This window comes from Epinephelus lanceolatus, chromosome 22 (genome assembly GCF_041903045.1).
Source record: "Epinephelus lanceolatus isolate andai-2023 chromosome 22, ASM4190304v1, whole genome shotgun sequence".
In the NCBI taxonomy this organism is placed as follows: domain Eukaryota; kingdom Metazoa; phylum Chordata; class Actinopteri; order Perciformes; family Serranidae; genus Epinephelus; species Epinephelus lanceolatus.
The window spans coordinates 23,059,877-23,073,421 of NC_135755.1; the positions used below are offsets into that span (position 1 = coordinate 23,059,877).

Below are 13,545 nucleotides of genomic sequence, written 5' to 3' on the forward strand. Positions count from 1 at the left end.
AAATGCCAACAGGGTCAGCTGTGGCCCAGATTGCTGGTCGTACATCGGGGGCATTACAGTGGAAAACAGTGATGAGGAAATGAGGACCAAATATTATTTCAAAGGCAGGTCTGATGTTAGGAGTGTTGATGAGTGCTGAGATCAGTGCAGATAATGCTGCCTTGCTGGTTGAAGTTTATCAGTGAAGTAGAAAAACTGTTTTCGTGAGATTGAAAGAAACGGAAAAAAGATAAAAATAAAGTGATGATACGGTCTTCACACAGAAACTAATTGTGTAGTTGACAACAGTTTCCTGAGCGCCAGTCAAAATATTTTCTGTTGTGTGAATTGTACATGATGTGCTCAAACTATCAATTAAATTACCGCCATTTCCCTCAAATTTAAAAAAAAATGAATCAACTTCAGCTGCATTTAGCTAAAAATCATATTTGCAAGCAATACAGATAATGCACGAGCACGAGAAAAAGCAGTCTGTTATTGGTTATTGCTCATATATAAGCAGCGCTGGCTGTGGCGACGGCTTTGCTGCCTGTGTCGTACTAGTAGCCCTCTGATATTTGATAGTAGTGCAGATGCTGTGCATTACAGAGATGGCATTATACATTTTTTGGCGGGCTGAAAATGCAGTCTGGAAGAATGTGTATCTCACTATAACTTTTGCTGGGAAAATAAAAACTTCTCTTTATTCACCAAAGTTATTAGGCATGATCTGGAGTTTAGACAAAATAAAAAATATTTGTGGATTATAGAGAGGTAGGCTTGTCCCGATAACAGAATTTCAGTAGTTGATACCAATACCTGTGAATTTCCACAATTCTCAATACTCATTCAATACCACGGGCTGGATTTTTTTGGGCCCAATCTAAGCTCTAGCACTTGTAGAAGCCACTGTTTCTAGCAAAAACGATGGGGAACAGGCGTTCTTCTTTGGTGCTCGTCCTCGGCACAGACTGAGGCGTGTATACTGCTCCTGTCAGTTCCAACAGGAATCGACACGGCCCACTGAGGGCAAAGTTGTATCCGGTACCGAAAAAAAAAAAGATACCGATGTATTTTTTGCATGTTGGCATCGAATTGGTATTGAAGTATCGGTTCTTATGACAAGCCTATAGAGGGGGTTAGAATCTGCAGGTCAGCCTGGTAGTACAAATACCTTAATTGCTTTGTGTTGTAGAAAAGTGCCATGTAATTGCAATGCATTATTATCATGATGATTATTATCATTTACCCTGTACGGAAGGGAAATTCCAAATCATTTACACAATATCTAAAGGTCTGCCACACATCAAATTGGCAGTTTATCAGTTAAAGGCCCAGTGTGTAAAATGGGTTGAAAACCGTTGAAAACAGTGACATCAGTGGTCAAATTCTAGATTGCAGGGCTCACTTGCTCACCCCTCCTGTTGGGTAAATGACGGTGGCCTCGTAGGGACAAAAAGCCTTGCGCACAACTTTTTCAGGAGTAGGTCTATCTAGTGATGAGGTGAATGTTTATTTAGAAATCTAAACCATGTTACGATATTGTAATGAATCCCTCACAAGCAGGAGACCAGAGGAGCGTTCGGAAAAAAGGCCTGTTTATTTGAGCACTCCAGAAACTCTGGTAACACTCCAGGGGGTAAAAGACTCTGACTCTTCTAACGTAACAGACACACTTCATAACTTTACACACATACTCGTTTGCCATACTAAGTGGGGACCCCCCTCCCCTCTCTGCTCCGCCAATCTCCAGCCCGCACACTGACTGACAGCGTAGCCGGTAAACAGTGCTCAGCTGTTTATTTAGCCTAGCGATATCTCCGGACTATAGTAGCTGCAATGGACGACTTTGAACGCGATTTTGAAGAGTTTCTTGTAGCGGACACAGACCCAGAGCCATACCTGTTTGAGCCGGAGCATACAGATGAGGAACTCCATGTATTTGATGCTGAGAAGAGAGGCTGAATGCACAGAATGGGATTCGGTGCTACTGCTACCATCGTTGGGAGATATATCATCAGGAGGAAAAGCGCCGCAGAGAGTGCATCACAAGGAGTGAAGTTGCGTCTTCTTTTCCTCGCAGATGACGGTTCGGGTTCATTCTCTCCTGTTGCGTGGTAAGTGTGGTCCATTCGCAAACTTTATAACTAAAAAAACTTTTCACTACACTCTATTGACGAACTACTAACGCTCTCTGCTGTTTCTTCCTCCTTCTTCCTTCCTTCTGCTGTCTTCATTGGTTCATTTATACACGTGAAACGCGTTCTCTGGCTGGCTGGATTGTCCACTCGGTCTGCCATACATACATACATGGCGGCGCAAGATGGCGACCTCTCTAAAGCAAGACCCTTGATATATACAGTACAGGCCAAAAGTTTGGACACACCTCCTCATTCAATGCGTTTTCTTTATTTTCATGACTATTTACATTGTAGATTCTCACTGAAGGCATCAAAACTATGAATGAACACATGTGGAGTTATGTACTTAACAAAAAAAGGTGAAATAACTGAAAACATGTTTTATATTCTAGTTTCTTCAAAATAGCCACCCTTTGCTCTGATTACTGCTTTGCACACTCTTGGCATTCTCTCCATGAGCTTCAAGAGGTAGTCACCTGAAATGGTTTCCACTTCACAGGTGTGCCTTATCAGGGTTAATTAGTGGAATTTCTTGCTTTATCAATGGGGTTGGGACCATCAGTTGTGTTGTGCAGAAGTCAGGTTAATACACAGCCGACAGCCCTATTGGACAACTGTTAAAATTCATATTATGGCAAGAACCAATCAGCTAACTAAAGAAAAACCAGTGGCCATCATTACTTTAAGAAATGAAGGTCAGTCAGTCCGGAAAATTGCAAAAACTTTAAATGTGTCCCCAAGTGGAGTCGCAAAAACCATCAAGCGCTACAACGAAACTGGCACACATGAGGACCGACCCAGGAAAGGAAGACCAAGAGTCACCTCTGCTTCTGAGGATAAGTTCATCCGAGTCACCAGCCTCAGAAATCGCAAGTTAACAGCAGCTCAGGTCAGAGACCAGATGAATGCCACACAGAGTTCTAGCAGCAGACCCATCTCTAGAACAACTGTTAAGAGGAGACTGCACGAATCAGGCCTTCATGGTCAAATAGCTGCTAGGAAACCACTGCTAAGGAGAGGCAACAAGCAGAAGAGATTTGTTTGGGCCAAGAAACACAAGGAATGGTCATTAGACCAGTGGAAATCTGTGCTTTGGTCTGATGAGTCCAAATTTGAGATCTTTGGTTCCAACCGCCGTGTCTTTGTGAGACGCAGAAAAGGTGAACGGATGGATTCCACATGCCTGGTTCCCACTGTGAAGCATGGAGGAGGAGGTGTGATGGTGTGGGGGTGTTTTGCTGGTGACACTGTTGGGGATTTATTCAAAATTGAAGGCACACTGAACCAGCATGGCTACCACAGCATCCTGCAGCGACATGCCATCCCATCCGGTTTGCGTTTAGTTGGACGATCATTTATTTTTCAACAGGACAATGACCCCAAACACACCTCCAGGCTGTGTAAGGGCTATTTGACCAAGAAGGAGAGTGATGGAGTGCTGCGGCAGATGACCTGGCCTCCACAGTCACCGGACCTGAACCCAATCGAGATGGTTCGGGGTGAGCTGGACCGCAGAGTGAAGGCAAAGGGGCCAACAAGTGCTAAACACCTCTGGGAACTCCTTCAAGACTGTTGGAAAACCATTTCAGGTGACTACCTCTTGAAGCTCATGGAGAGAATGCCAAGAGTGTGCAAAGCAGTAATCAGAGCAAAGGGTGGCTATTTTGAAGAAACTAGAATATAAAACATGTTTTCAGTTATTTCACCTTTTTTTGTTAAGTACATAACTCCACATGTGTTCATTCATAGTTTTGATGCCTTCAGTGAGAATCTACAATGTAAATAGTCATGAAAATAAAGAAAACGCATTGAATGAGAAGGTGTGTCCAAACTTTTGGCCTGTACTGTACATATATAAAAGCATAATTATAAGGCTACGAAAACCAAATGAATTTTATTTTATAGTGATTATACACTTGTATAAACATATTAATGGGTAGAATATTCATATTCAGATTCAGATTGACAATAAACCATGCCAAATATTATACACTGGCCCTTCAAGGTAATGTTAAGCCTATGACAAGACAGTGTGGGTTTTCAATAGGCTGTGTTCTCTGTTATAATTCAATGAGCTGAACTCAACATGTTAATAACATGCCAACAGCTAATAGTGTGTGCCACTTGAGCAATTAAAGGAGTAGTGTGTAGGATTTAGCGGCTTCTAGCCATGAGGATTGCAGATTGCAACCAGCTGAAACGTCTACCATGTGCCAAACATCAATTCCCAGTTTGGATTCCTTTAGTGTTCATTGTTTGGTAGGTTTTCTTCGGGAGCCAGACTATCCACAGAGGTCTCTTTCTCTCCAAAACAAATAGACCTGGTTATTAAAATCATTAAAAAAAAATGCTGTTTTTCAGATGCTGTTTGGCATGATGCAGAAATGCTGCCAACTATGGTGGCTGACAGAAAAATTAAAAACACAAACGGCCCCATCTAGAGCCAGTATTTGGTTGCAGTGGACGAGGACCCACTCCCTGTGCAGATATAAATGGCTCGTTGTAAGGTAATGAAAAGAAGATTCTTGTTTTCAGATGATTATACACTAACAACCACTAACCATTTCTGCCAACACACCCCCCTAAATCCTACACACTGGACCTTTACTAACATTATGGAGGAACATTCTCCACCATTTTTTTTTCCAAGCATGTCTTTCCAGTCAGCTATTTGTTGAGGAACCTAGCAGGATTTGACTTACACCACTACGGCTTCTTGTTATTTGACACTGACCTCTTTTTCATATAATTTAGCTTTGACATAACTTAATTCTTTGCTATTTACAGGGTTCCTACACATTTGGAATTTCAAAATTCCATACTTTTCCATACCCTAATTTCCAGACTTCTCATCACCCCCCCCAGAGAATATGCGACATCTGAGTAAATATATCAGTGTATCATATTTCACATCATATGTAATCATTCTTAATAGGCGGTTGTAGCCAAGTACCATAATGGCATGCAAATAAAAACTCAGGTAAGTTCAATGTCTGGGCTGAGGCAAAAAGGTTGGGACTCTGGGTGCAAGCGATGCAGTAACGAGACGTTGGTGTTTTTTTTCCTTTCATGAGGCTCAGAATCACCTTCTCCCCCATGTTGGTGATGTCAAGCGATTTCACACAAAGCTTGCATCTAGCTCTGTGCGTGAATTGGGAATCCTTGGCCAACCAGTATTTATATACGGTATTGTCAAGCCATCCATCCAAAAACTTGCATCTACCCATTGTGAACCACGTGAAACTCGTCTTCTTGTCGAAGGTGCAGTGTTGGAGTGAAACTTGATACCTGGGGGGCTGGAGGAGGGTCATGGGGCAGCGGACTGGACATACCACTTGTCAATCAGGTAAAAGGGGCGGTATGTTTTCTGAGGCGTTTGCTCTCACTTGGCCCGGCATAAAACACGATCCAGACTGATTAAATTATTTTTGGAAATACCTAATTTCCTATTTCAGAGAACAGTATTTTAGAACAGTGGTAATAGTCTGGAAATAATAAATATTTTTCCATACTTTATTTTTCATTTTCCATACTTTTTTAATACCTGGTAATTGATCAAATTTATTCCCATACTTTTCCATACTTTCCATACTTACGTAGGAACCCTGTATTTATATATAATAAAAGTGCATATTTTTGATAAATCTTGAAGCATTTTATGAAATGCAATTCAACATCTACAACTGTGTGCAAGAATGTGTTAGCAGACATGCTAAATATCTTCTGGCGGCAGAAAATAAAACTCGTACACTTGAGAACTGCTGCTAGAACAAATCTTAGGAAAAACACTGAACCCCTTCTAACTTTTATGTGGCCAACAGGGTATTGTCTTTCCATTGATCTTATATACATTTGTAATATTCATCTCGAAGTTCCCAGCTGGAGATTTTTCAGTATAGCATCTCTTAAAGTAACAAAATATTCTTTTCTAAACTGAGACACAGTTCCAGCAGACTGCAAACATGTTCATCTGAATGCACAATGTTCTTCCCTTCCTTTAGGCTGGCGACAGTACACAAATTGAGATGAAAATAATTACCGCCAAGGTTCTTCCCCATCATGCCCCTCTCTGTGTTGTAGCGCATCTTCCCTTTGTGTGATTTCACTCTCAATTATTTATGAATGAAATAGCAGTTTTCAAGTGTTAATAATTTATAGAAATGCCCAAATGGCTAGGCAGGCGAAAGAGTAAATGGTGGAGGGACCCGGGGTATTGCAGTGCTTTATGGCTCCAATTTATCTTCTGTAATTATTAATCCTTTGTGTTAGGAAGATGAAACAGAGGCAATGGGACCGGCATTAGCAAATAAGCTGTACCATGACTGTCTGATTTCAGATCATTATCACAACAATAAGCTGCAAATGACGACGCAAAGAAATCAATGCTTTTTATTTGAAAACGTATCAGTGATGCTCCATATTCAGCACGCCTCTGAAGGTGCCGTGCATTACTGGGAAGTGGAGAAATCTGGTGCTAGGTTGGTTGTTATTATACTGGAATGATTGGATACAGAAAGAAACTGGACAAAAATGCAGCAGCTGGCATGTCAGTCTTCTTCCTAATGCAGTGTGTCTTCTTGCTAATATATAGAGATGATTTTATGCTTCAGTTAATTCAAACTGCCATAATTCTTCTCAGATGAACTTCTCCACTGGGCACAATATTTAGTTCAACATCCCTCCAATTAGTACTTCTAAAACTATCCAATTGCCTGACATGCCAAACCAAGTGCACCCACTTAGGCTGTTAAAACAAATATGAAATATGTGTCTTAGTCCAGGTTTACTGAAGCAGCTACAAAATAAAGTGCAAAGCAGTGAAGCTGCATTTAATCTTAAAGCCACAATGTGAATATAAATCAGAGGGAAATCACTTTATAAAGCACCAATACAAACACCGGATGATGAAAGCCACATCAATAAAGCCATTACTTTAAATATGGCTTTCATAAACTGATGTATCCTGTGTTTCCAAGACAAACATGTGGTACAGAATAGGGCATCATTACTCAAAACATATAAACATTAACAGCCCAAATACATCTTAAATGTGAAGTCATAAATTCCATGCTTTGGCTTCTTTAAATATGATAATCCAAACACCCTCTGACGGTTGCTTTACAGTAAATTCTGTGCTATCCAAAGCACGTAATATTTTAAAATTAGATCCCTAATCTCTGGCACTGCATCTTCCCACAAGAGGGTGAATATTTTTTGTCTACTGAAAGGGGTGTATTGTGTAGTTGGACTTAAATCTCCCTGGTAATTATCTCTTCTCTTGATGGCATCACTGGGCTTTTCCTTTATTAATGGAGATCATAATGCTGTTTGGATGGGAGTAATTTCCCAGACTCTGAGGAAATCTTGGCTGTGGAAGATTAAGAGTGATACCGCATCATTGCTGTCCCTAGGTGACTGATCTAACATGATAGAAGCCCGTGCTATCAATGCATACATACAGAACACAGATGGGGTCCTGTTATCAATCTCTGCACATGATGGAGCTGTGTGAGACGTGGGGTACGGTACACTCGCTTTGCTGAGAGTGAAATGCCTCAGAAATACAAGGAAGGAAGGGACCCATGGTGGCTGCTTAAATAATTCAGCATCCATCAACTATTTAGGAATTTCCTGTGGTTTGACTAAAATCAATAGCTTTGGCCTGCTCCTTCCCTCCTGCTGCCTTCATTCATTTCTTTTCCCTAGCTGACCCTCAATTCGTGATTAAATGTATCCTCAAGGATGTTACATCTTTATTACTGACTTTTAACACTGACATTAACAGAGGAGTACCTACCTTTGCCCTCTTATCTCAGAGATAGCATAAAACACTAGCAGAGGAGCAACAGATATTAGAGAAAGGGTAGGTTAGATAAATACAAGGGAGCATCTTGAAGTTTCCACAACCACAATCCTTAGGGCCTAAGTGACTGATAAGACCATAACTCAACTACACGGTGGCAGTGAGTGGCAACTCCCTAGAGTGAGCAGAATTTTATTGCTGTAATACCTCCTTCCTCTTCCTCTTATCACAAGGCTGACAGATAAAAGCTTTTGTACTCACACGTCATCCACGTAGCAAGGGTATGGCATTTGCTGGGCAAAAACACCGAGAGGTTGGGTCTTTGACGTCTGCACTCGTATAATGCCATGGTCCATCATATCCTGCAGGTAGGCGAAGCCTCCCCAGATATAGCGCAGGTCGTTAAAGGAGTTGTCTCGGGCCCCAGGAGACCACGACCTTATTAAAAGCAGACACACCGTGATCTGTCTTAGCAAAGGGCAGGTAAACTACAGCCGGGATGGTCAGAAACACTGTCGAAGTATCATGACTGTTTATAGAGGTAATATTTTTAGACAGTAAACTCTGGAAGCCATAAAAAGATCATATCTTTCAGTAAGCAGAAAGTACAATAAAATCATGATCTTCATCTAAAGGTTTAAAGGAATATTGTGACATTTTGGGAAATATACTCAGCTCTCCTGCAGAAAGGTAGAAGAGAAGACTGATACTACTCACGTCAGTACAAAAAATATAAATCTAAAGCCAGCAGGTGATTATCTTAGCTTAACATGAATACTGAAAACAGGAAGTAGGGACAAACAGTTAGACTTGGTCTGTCCGAAGGGTGACAGTTCTGACGGACAGATTATTTCTTGGGTTTGTTTTTTTAACCTATAGACAGAACTAGTGTTTAAGCTACAGCACGGTGGCTTCATCTTAAAGGTATACAGGATTTTACTGAAAAAAGAGAAAAACACCTATAGACTCACACTTATGTCATCCCTCTCAATGTGTGGCGGTGTATACATCTATAGAGACTTTGCCCTCTGCCTGAATTTTCGGATTTTCTCCTTTTCTTGCTGTGTTCATGACATTCAAGGGCACAGAGCACAGCTGAGTCCGGGACTTTATGTAAAGGTAGTGACCAAGTGACAGACTGTTACTAGCATATTATCAAAGAGGAAGCTATGGAAATTGCATACATTATACCTTCAATGTAACAAAAAAAGGCTCACAAATCACTACTCTATATCTTGTATGTTTATTAACATTTACTGTAGGACAAGCCAAGCTAGTTGTTTTCCCTTATCCTTAGTCTTGATGCTAAGATAAGTTAATCTTAGCTAACTCTCAGCAGGCACGCCAACAGGGATGTTTCCAAAAATGTTACATTATTCCTTTAACATATCCGTGTGTTACAGAAGATAAAAGGTAATGGTTTTCAATAAGTAAATGTATCATTGCAACAGATATGCAGAGATGCTGAGCTGTGTCACATACCTCTCTTTGAGTTTGTTGGTACGCTCCACCTCATCGATGTCCATGCGAATTTTGTATTTGACATAGGGAGGGAGGTGGCTGGAGTCTGGCTGGAGGTCTTCAAAGACAACACCGGCCCAGTACGTATCATTCTCCAGACGCTCCAGTGCTTGGCTCACCAGATGGCTTTCAGTGGGGGCTGCCTCGAACTTATTCAGGTCTAAACACTGTCAACAAACAGAGGAATCACAAAAATGGCTTCTTTTTTTATATGCTTCTTATAGTAAATCATTCCTGTTTTATTTAAATCTTTAGTATCCACAAAACAGGGAATAAAAACAGAGGCAGACATGAACTCACTGACAGAATGGCAGATGGATATTTAGCGAAAAGTATCACTCAGCTATTGACTAAACCACGCGGAGTGTCGTTCCAAATTATGTGGAGCTGCCAGGGGGTGGGAAATGTTTTGGGCTTCAGCAGAGACAAGCAAATGAGATACAGCCTCGCTAGCACTCCCAGTTCTGTAGCCTTGTCCCCCTGTTTCATGAAACGATAATGAGCTAGCCATCCTGGGAGGCAGTCACACCTGACAGCTGTCCACACATCTCGGTGCTGCAATAGTTTTATCATTTCTCCCCCAGGATTCTGTGGTCTGTATTCTATATCAAGCTCTGGTGGTAAACAAAATATCACAGCAACAGCAGCATTTGTTCAGTACAGACTAGTGAGAACATCACAACAATGAAATTGTTATGTGAGCCCAAAGTTTGGACAAGAGCTGAGTGAAATATATGGAAGAACATCCTCTACCTAAACCATGTGATAGTAGCTACATGTTTAAGTTACAGTGTGTAGGATTGAGGTGCAGCTACTGGCAGATATGCTATATAATACCCATGACTATGTTTACATTAGTTTAGAATCACCTGAACTAAGAATCATTAGGTCTCATTCATGAAAAGTTAGTAAATCTGTGTGTAGATTTGCACATAAAAGCCTACTCTACTAAAAACCTACTCCGGATTCAGGAACACTGCGGGAAACTCAGATTTGATCGTAAACATGTGTGTATGATCATGAATGCCAATCCATCGTAAAGTGACAGCGCGCTCCCGGTAATCAGCAGTTAGCATAAATCCCCGCCCATGAATAGCCAATGACCACCATATAAGGAGGTGTAGGTGCATCCTGTCGACCTGTCAGTCATGGCACAAAGAAAGAAAGAGAAAGAAAGAAAGAAAGAAAGAAAGAATAATTTTTCCAAAGCGGAGATTGAAATAATTTTGGGTGAAGTGGATTTAAGGAAAAACATTTTATTTTCTTCAGTTAGTAGTGGTGTGACAGGCAAAGCGAAGGCCTGGAGGGAGGTAACAGATGCTGTTAATGTTGTCTCTGTGGTACAAAGAACTAGAGGTGTCAGAGGTGAAGTGTAAATGGTTTGATATGAAACTGGAGGCAAAGAAACACATACGCACACACACAAAAAATACAGCGGGCACCAAACAAACAGAAGATTCATTTGTGGGGTTTTGAATGAAGTGGGAACGGGAAACCAGAGATGTTTTGTGCGCAATGGATAAACTTTAAATCAGTAATGGCTGTCGGAATGTAGAGCTATTTAACATTTATTTTAACAAATGATACGGATAACATATAGCCGACAGCAGTTTTGTATGCATCGTCTTCAAATTAGTCTATTTGAATCTTAATAGCCTGAAGCTCTGTTTTATACAACGTAAATTAAACATTTTTCAAATCAGATTTATTCATTCAAATGATCAAAAAGCTCCTTCGTGGCTCCACCATCTGCTGCCGCTGCTGCCCCTGCTGAACCCAGGCACCGAGGCCGAAGAGGCTGTGATCTGGCTGTCCTTACGGATATTTTTATTATCATCATTCAACATGTAGAAAGAACGTGTAATCTATTGAGTCAATTTACATAGATAATTCACAATTATGAACCTAATCTGGATCTTAAACCTGCTAATTGCCAACTAATGTAACTAAATGTGTTATATTTTTAATATTTTGTCATGTTTAGATTACGTGTTTCAAAGGCATCTGTGTATTGTGTACATAACAGAGCGCAATACGAGTTAAAATTGTAATTTCCAATAGTGAAAAGCAATATTTATGTGCTGTACTAAATTTACACAAGCACTACGAGTGGTCAGGAGCAGGAGTAGATTTTGTTAGTAGCTACGAAAAGATCGGAGCTACTAAAATATTGATGAATGCGGACATGTACGTAAATTCCCGTCTGCGAACAGTTTACACACAAATTCCTTCTGCTCACGTTTCATGAATGAGACCCAGTGTGTTTTTGTCAACTTATAATGAGCCTATCATATCTAAATATGGACCAGGTCCTCTTCCATGGAGTCCACCATGTTGTTCTACAGTAGCCCAGAAGAAACAAAACAAAACAAACAAACAAAACACAGGCTCTAGAAAGGACCATTTGTGTTTTTTGCATCGGCCACTGTAGTTCACGTACACACTTGGCACATGGGAGAAGTTTCAGTTCTGCAACCTCACCACTAGATGCCACTAAATCCTACACACTGGACCTTTAACTGCCAAATCTGATGACTAATTTAAATCATAATTTGAATCAGCTAGCAAAGCATTTGCCGTTATTACATGTATATTTAAATTAACAACACAAATCACAGTCTACAGCATTTACAAATGGCCTTCAGAGCCTTTCACTATTCTCTGTCACAACACGTTTTACCAACCATGGTGTTTCTAGAAGAGAAAGAGCAAGATTGTTTATGCATTTCTGGTTTTCTTTTGTCTTGGACCACTGGTCCAACAGCTAAGGCTAAGCTGGTTGATATCAGCAACCTGGCCCCACTGAGAGCTCGTCCCATCTTGGCCTTATTCAGAGAAACATCCAGGGTAGCACATTGAGTTGTTCTGGTTATGGTTGCGTTGTGCTTGTAGGAGATCAACTACACATACTACATACCAATTTAGCTGCTCAATTTGGAGAGACTACAGGAGTTATAGTAGCTCTGTGATACTCAACTTCGGGCTCACAGGCCAATTTTGGCCTGCAAAAGAGTACTAGGTAGCCCCCTAATCATTCTCTAATTCAGAGTGAAAATAAACTGGTTCACAGTGGATTTTTGTGCCTTTTTTCCAGAGTACATAATGACCCCTGAATGTCCATAAATCCTAAAAATGCCCCTGTGTACGCCTGACTTGTGTGGGGCTTCTGTGACTTGCCCCTGGCCTCCTGTCATTTTGTAAAAGTGGCCCCCAGGCAAAGCAAGGTAAGCATCCCTGTAGCAGGCCTAGCTCATACAGTTGATTCATCCTTACACACATTATTCAAGTGCCTTCTATGTTTAGGCAAAACCTTACTGTGCTGCAATACACGATTCTCAATAAGCAACAGACCAGTGTCACCCAAAGCTAGTAATGAAGTGCTGTTCCCAGGATAATGAAGATGATGCAACAGCACCGCTGCCATGAACACCTTCATAATGACCTGTTTTGCAGTTTACATAACTATAGCTATTTCTATTCTTCTTCTTCTTTTTTTTTTTTTTTTTTAAATAAATTCCATCATTTGTACCATGATCCTATTAAATTGTGGGGCAGCTCGTAAATGAAGTAGGGCAGCAGCAATTTGTGGCCCTAATTTGAGCCTGTGCTATTAAAGACATGCAACCTGATTCTTCAGTGTTTAAACTGGTGGTGGCACCATAGTGAGAAGTCGTGCCAATTATCAAATGACCACAGATTGTTGGGCACTGATCTGGAGATATTAATTTGCTTGCAGAGATTATTTCACACATACAAATTAATCATTTATGAGCACATATCATCGACAAGATAACAAGTGTAACGTGCAGATGCAGATAAAGCACATTTTCTGTGTTGTTGCACCTGACCATTGCACTGTCAGTGCTATAGTATAAACTGTATAGTATAGTAGTATAGTACTCTTTAGCCTGAGACTAAAAGAAGCTCTATTTCCCCACAGATGTGTTCACCCAGACAAGAGGACACCAAAGTAAAGGTTGTCTAATAATGGTCCTTATCCTGGTATCCATTTTGAGCAATGCAGTTTCCATTAGGGCAGAAAATAGATTGCATTATGTTGGAATTTCAATGGCCATATATGGCTAACCCCAAGGGCCCAAC

General features: G+C 40.8%; 1 protein-coding gene across 3 annotated transcripts in view; it reads right to left on the reverse strand.

Moving 5' to 3' along the window:
- The window catches only part of LOC117246311 (phospholipid-transporting ATPase ABCA1), a 215,661-nt gene that overhangs the window by 157,253 nt on the left and 44,863 nt on the right, over positions 1-13,545 (reverse strand). For all 3 annotated transcript variants that reach the window (XM_078164219.1, XM_033610171.2, XM_078164218.1), the window contains exons 13-14: positions 9,406-9,611; positions 8,185-8,361 (exon numbers count right to left, since the gene is read on the reverse strand). In XM_078164219.1, coding sequence (XP_078020345.1) covers positions 8,185-8,361; positions 9,406-9,611 — 383 coding nt within the window. The remainder of the gene's footprint in view (positions 1-8,184; positions 8,362-9,405; positions 9,612-13,545) is intronic.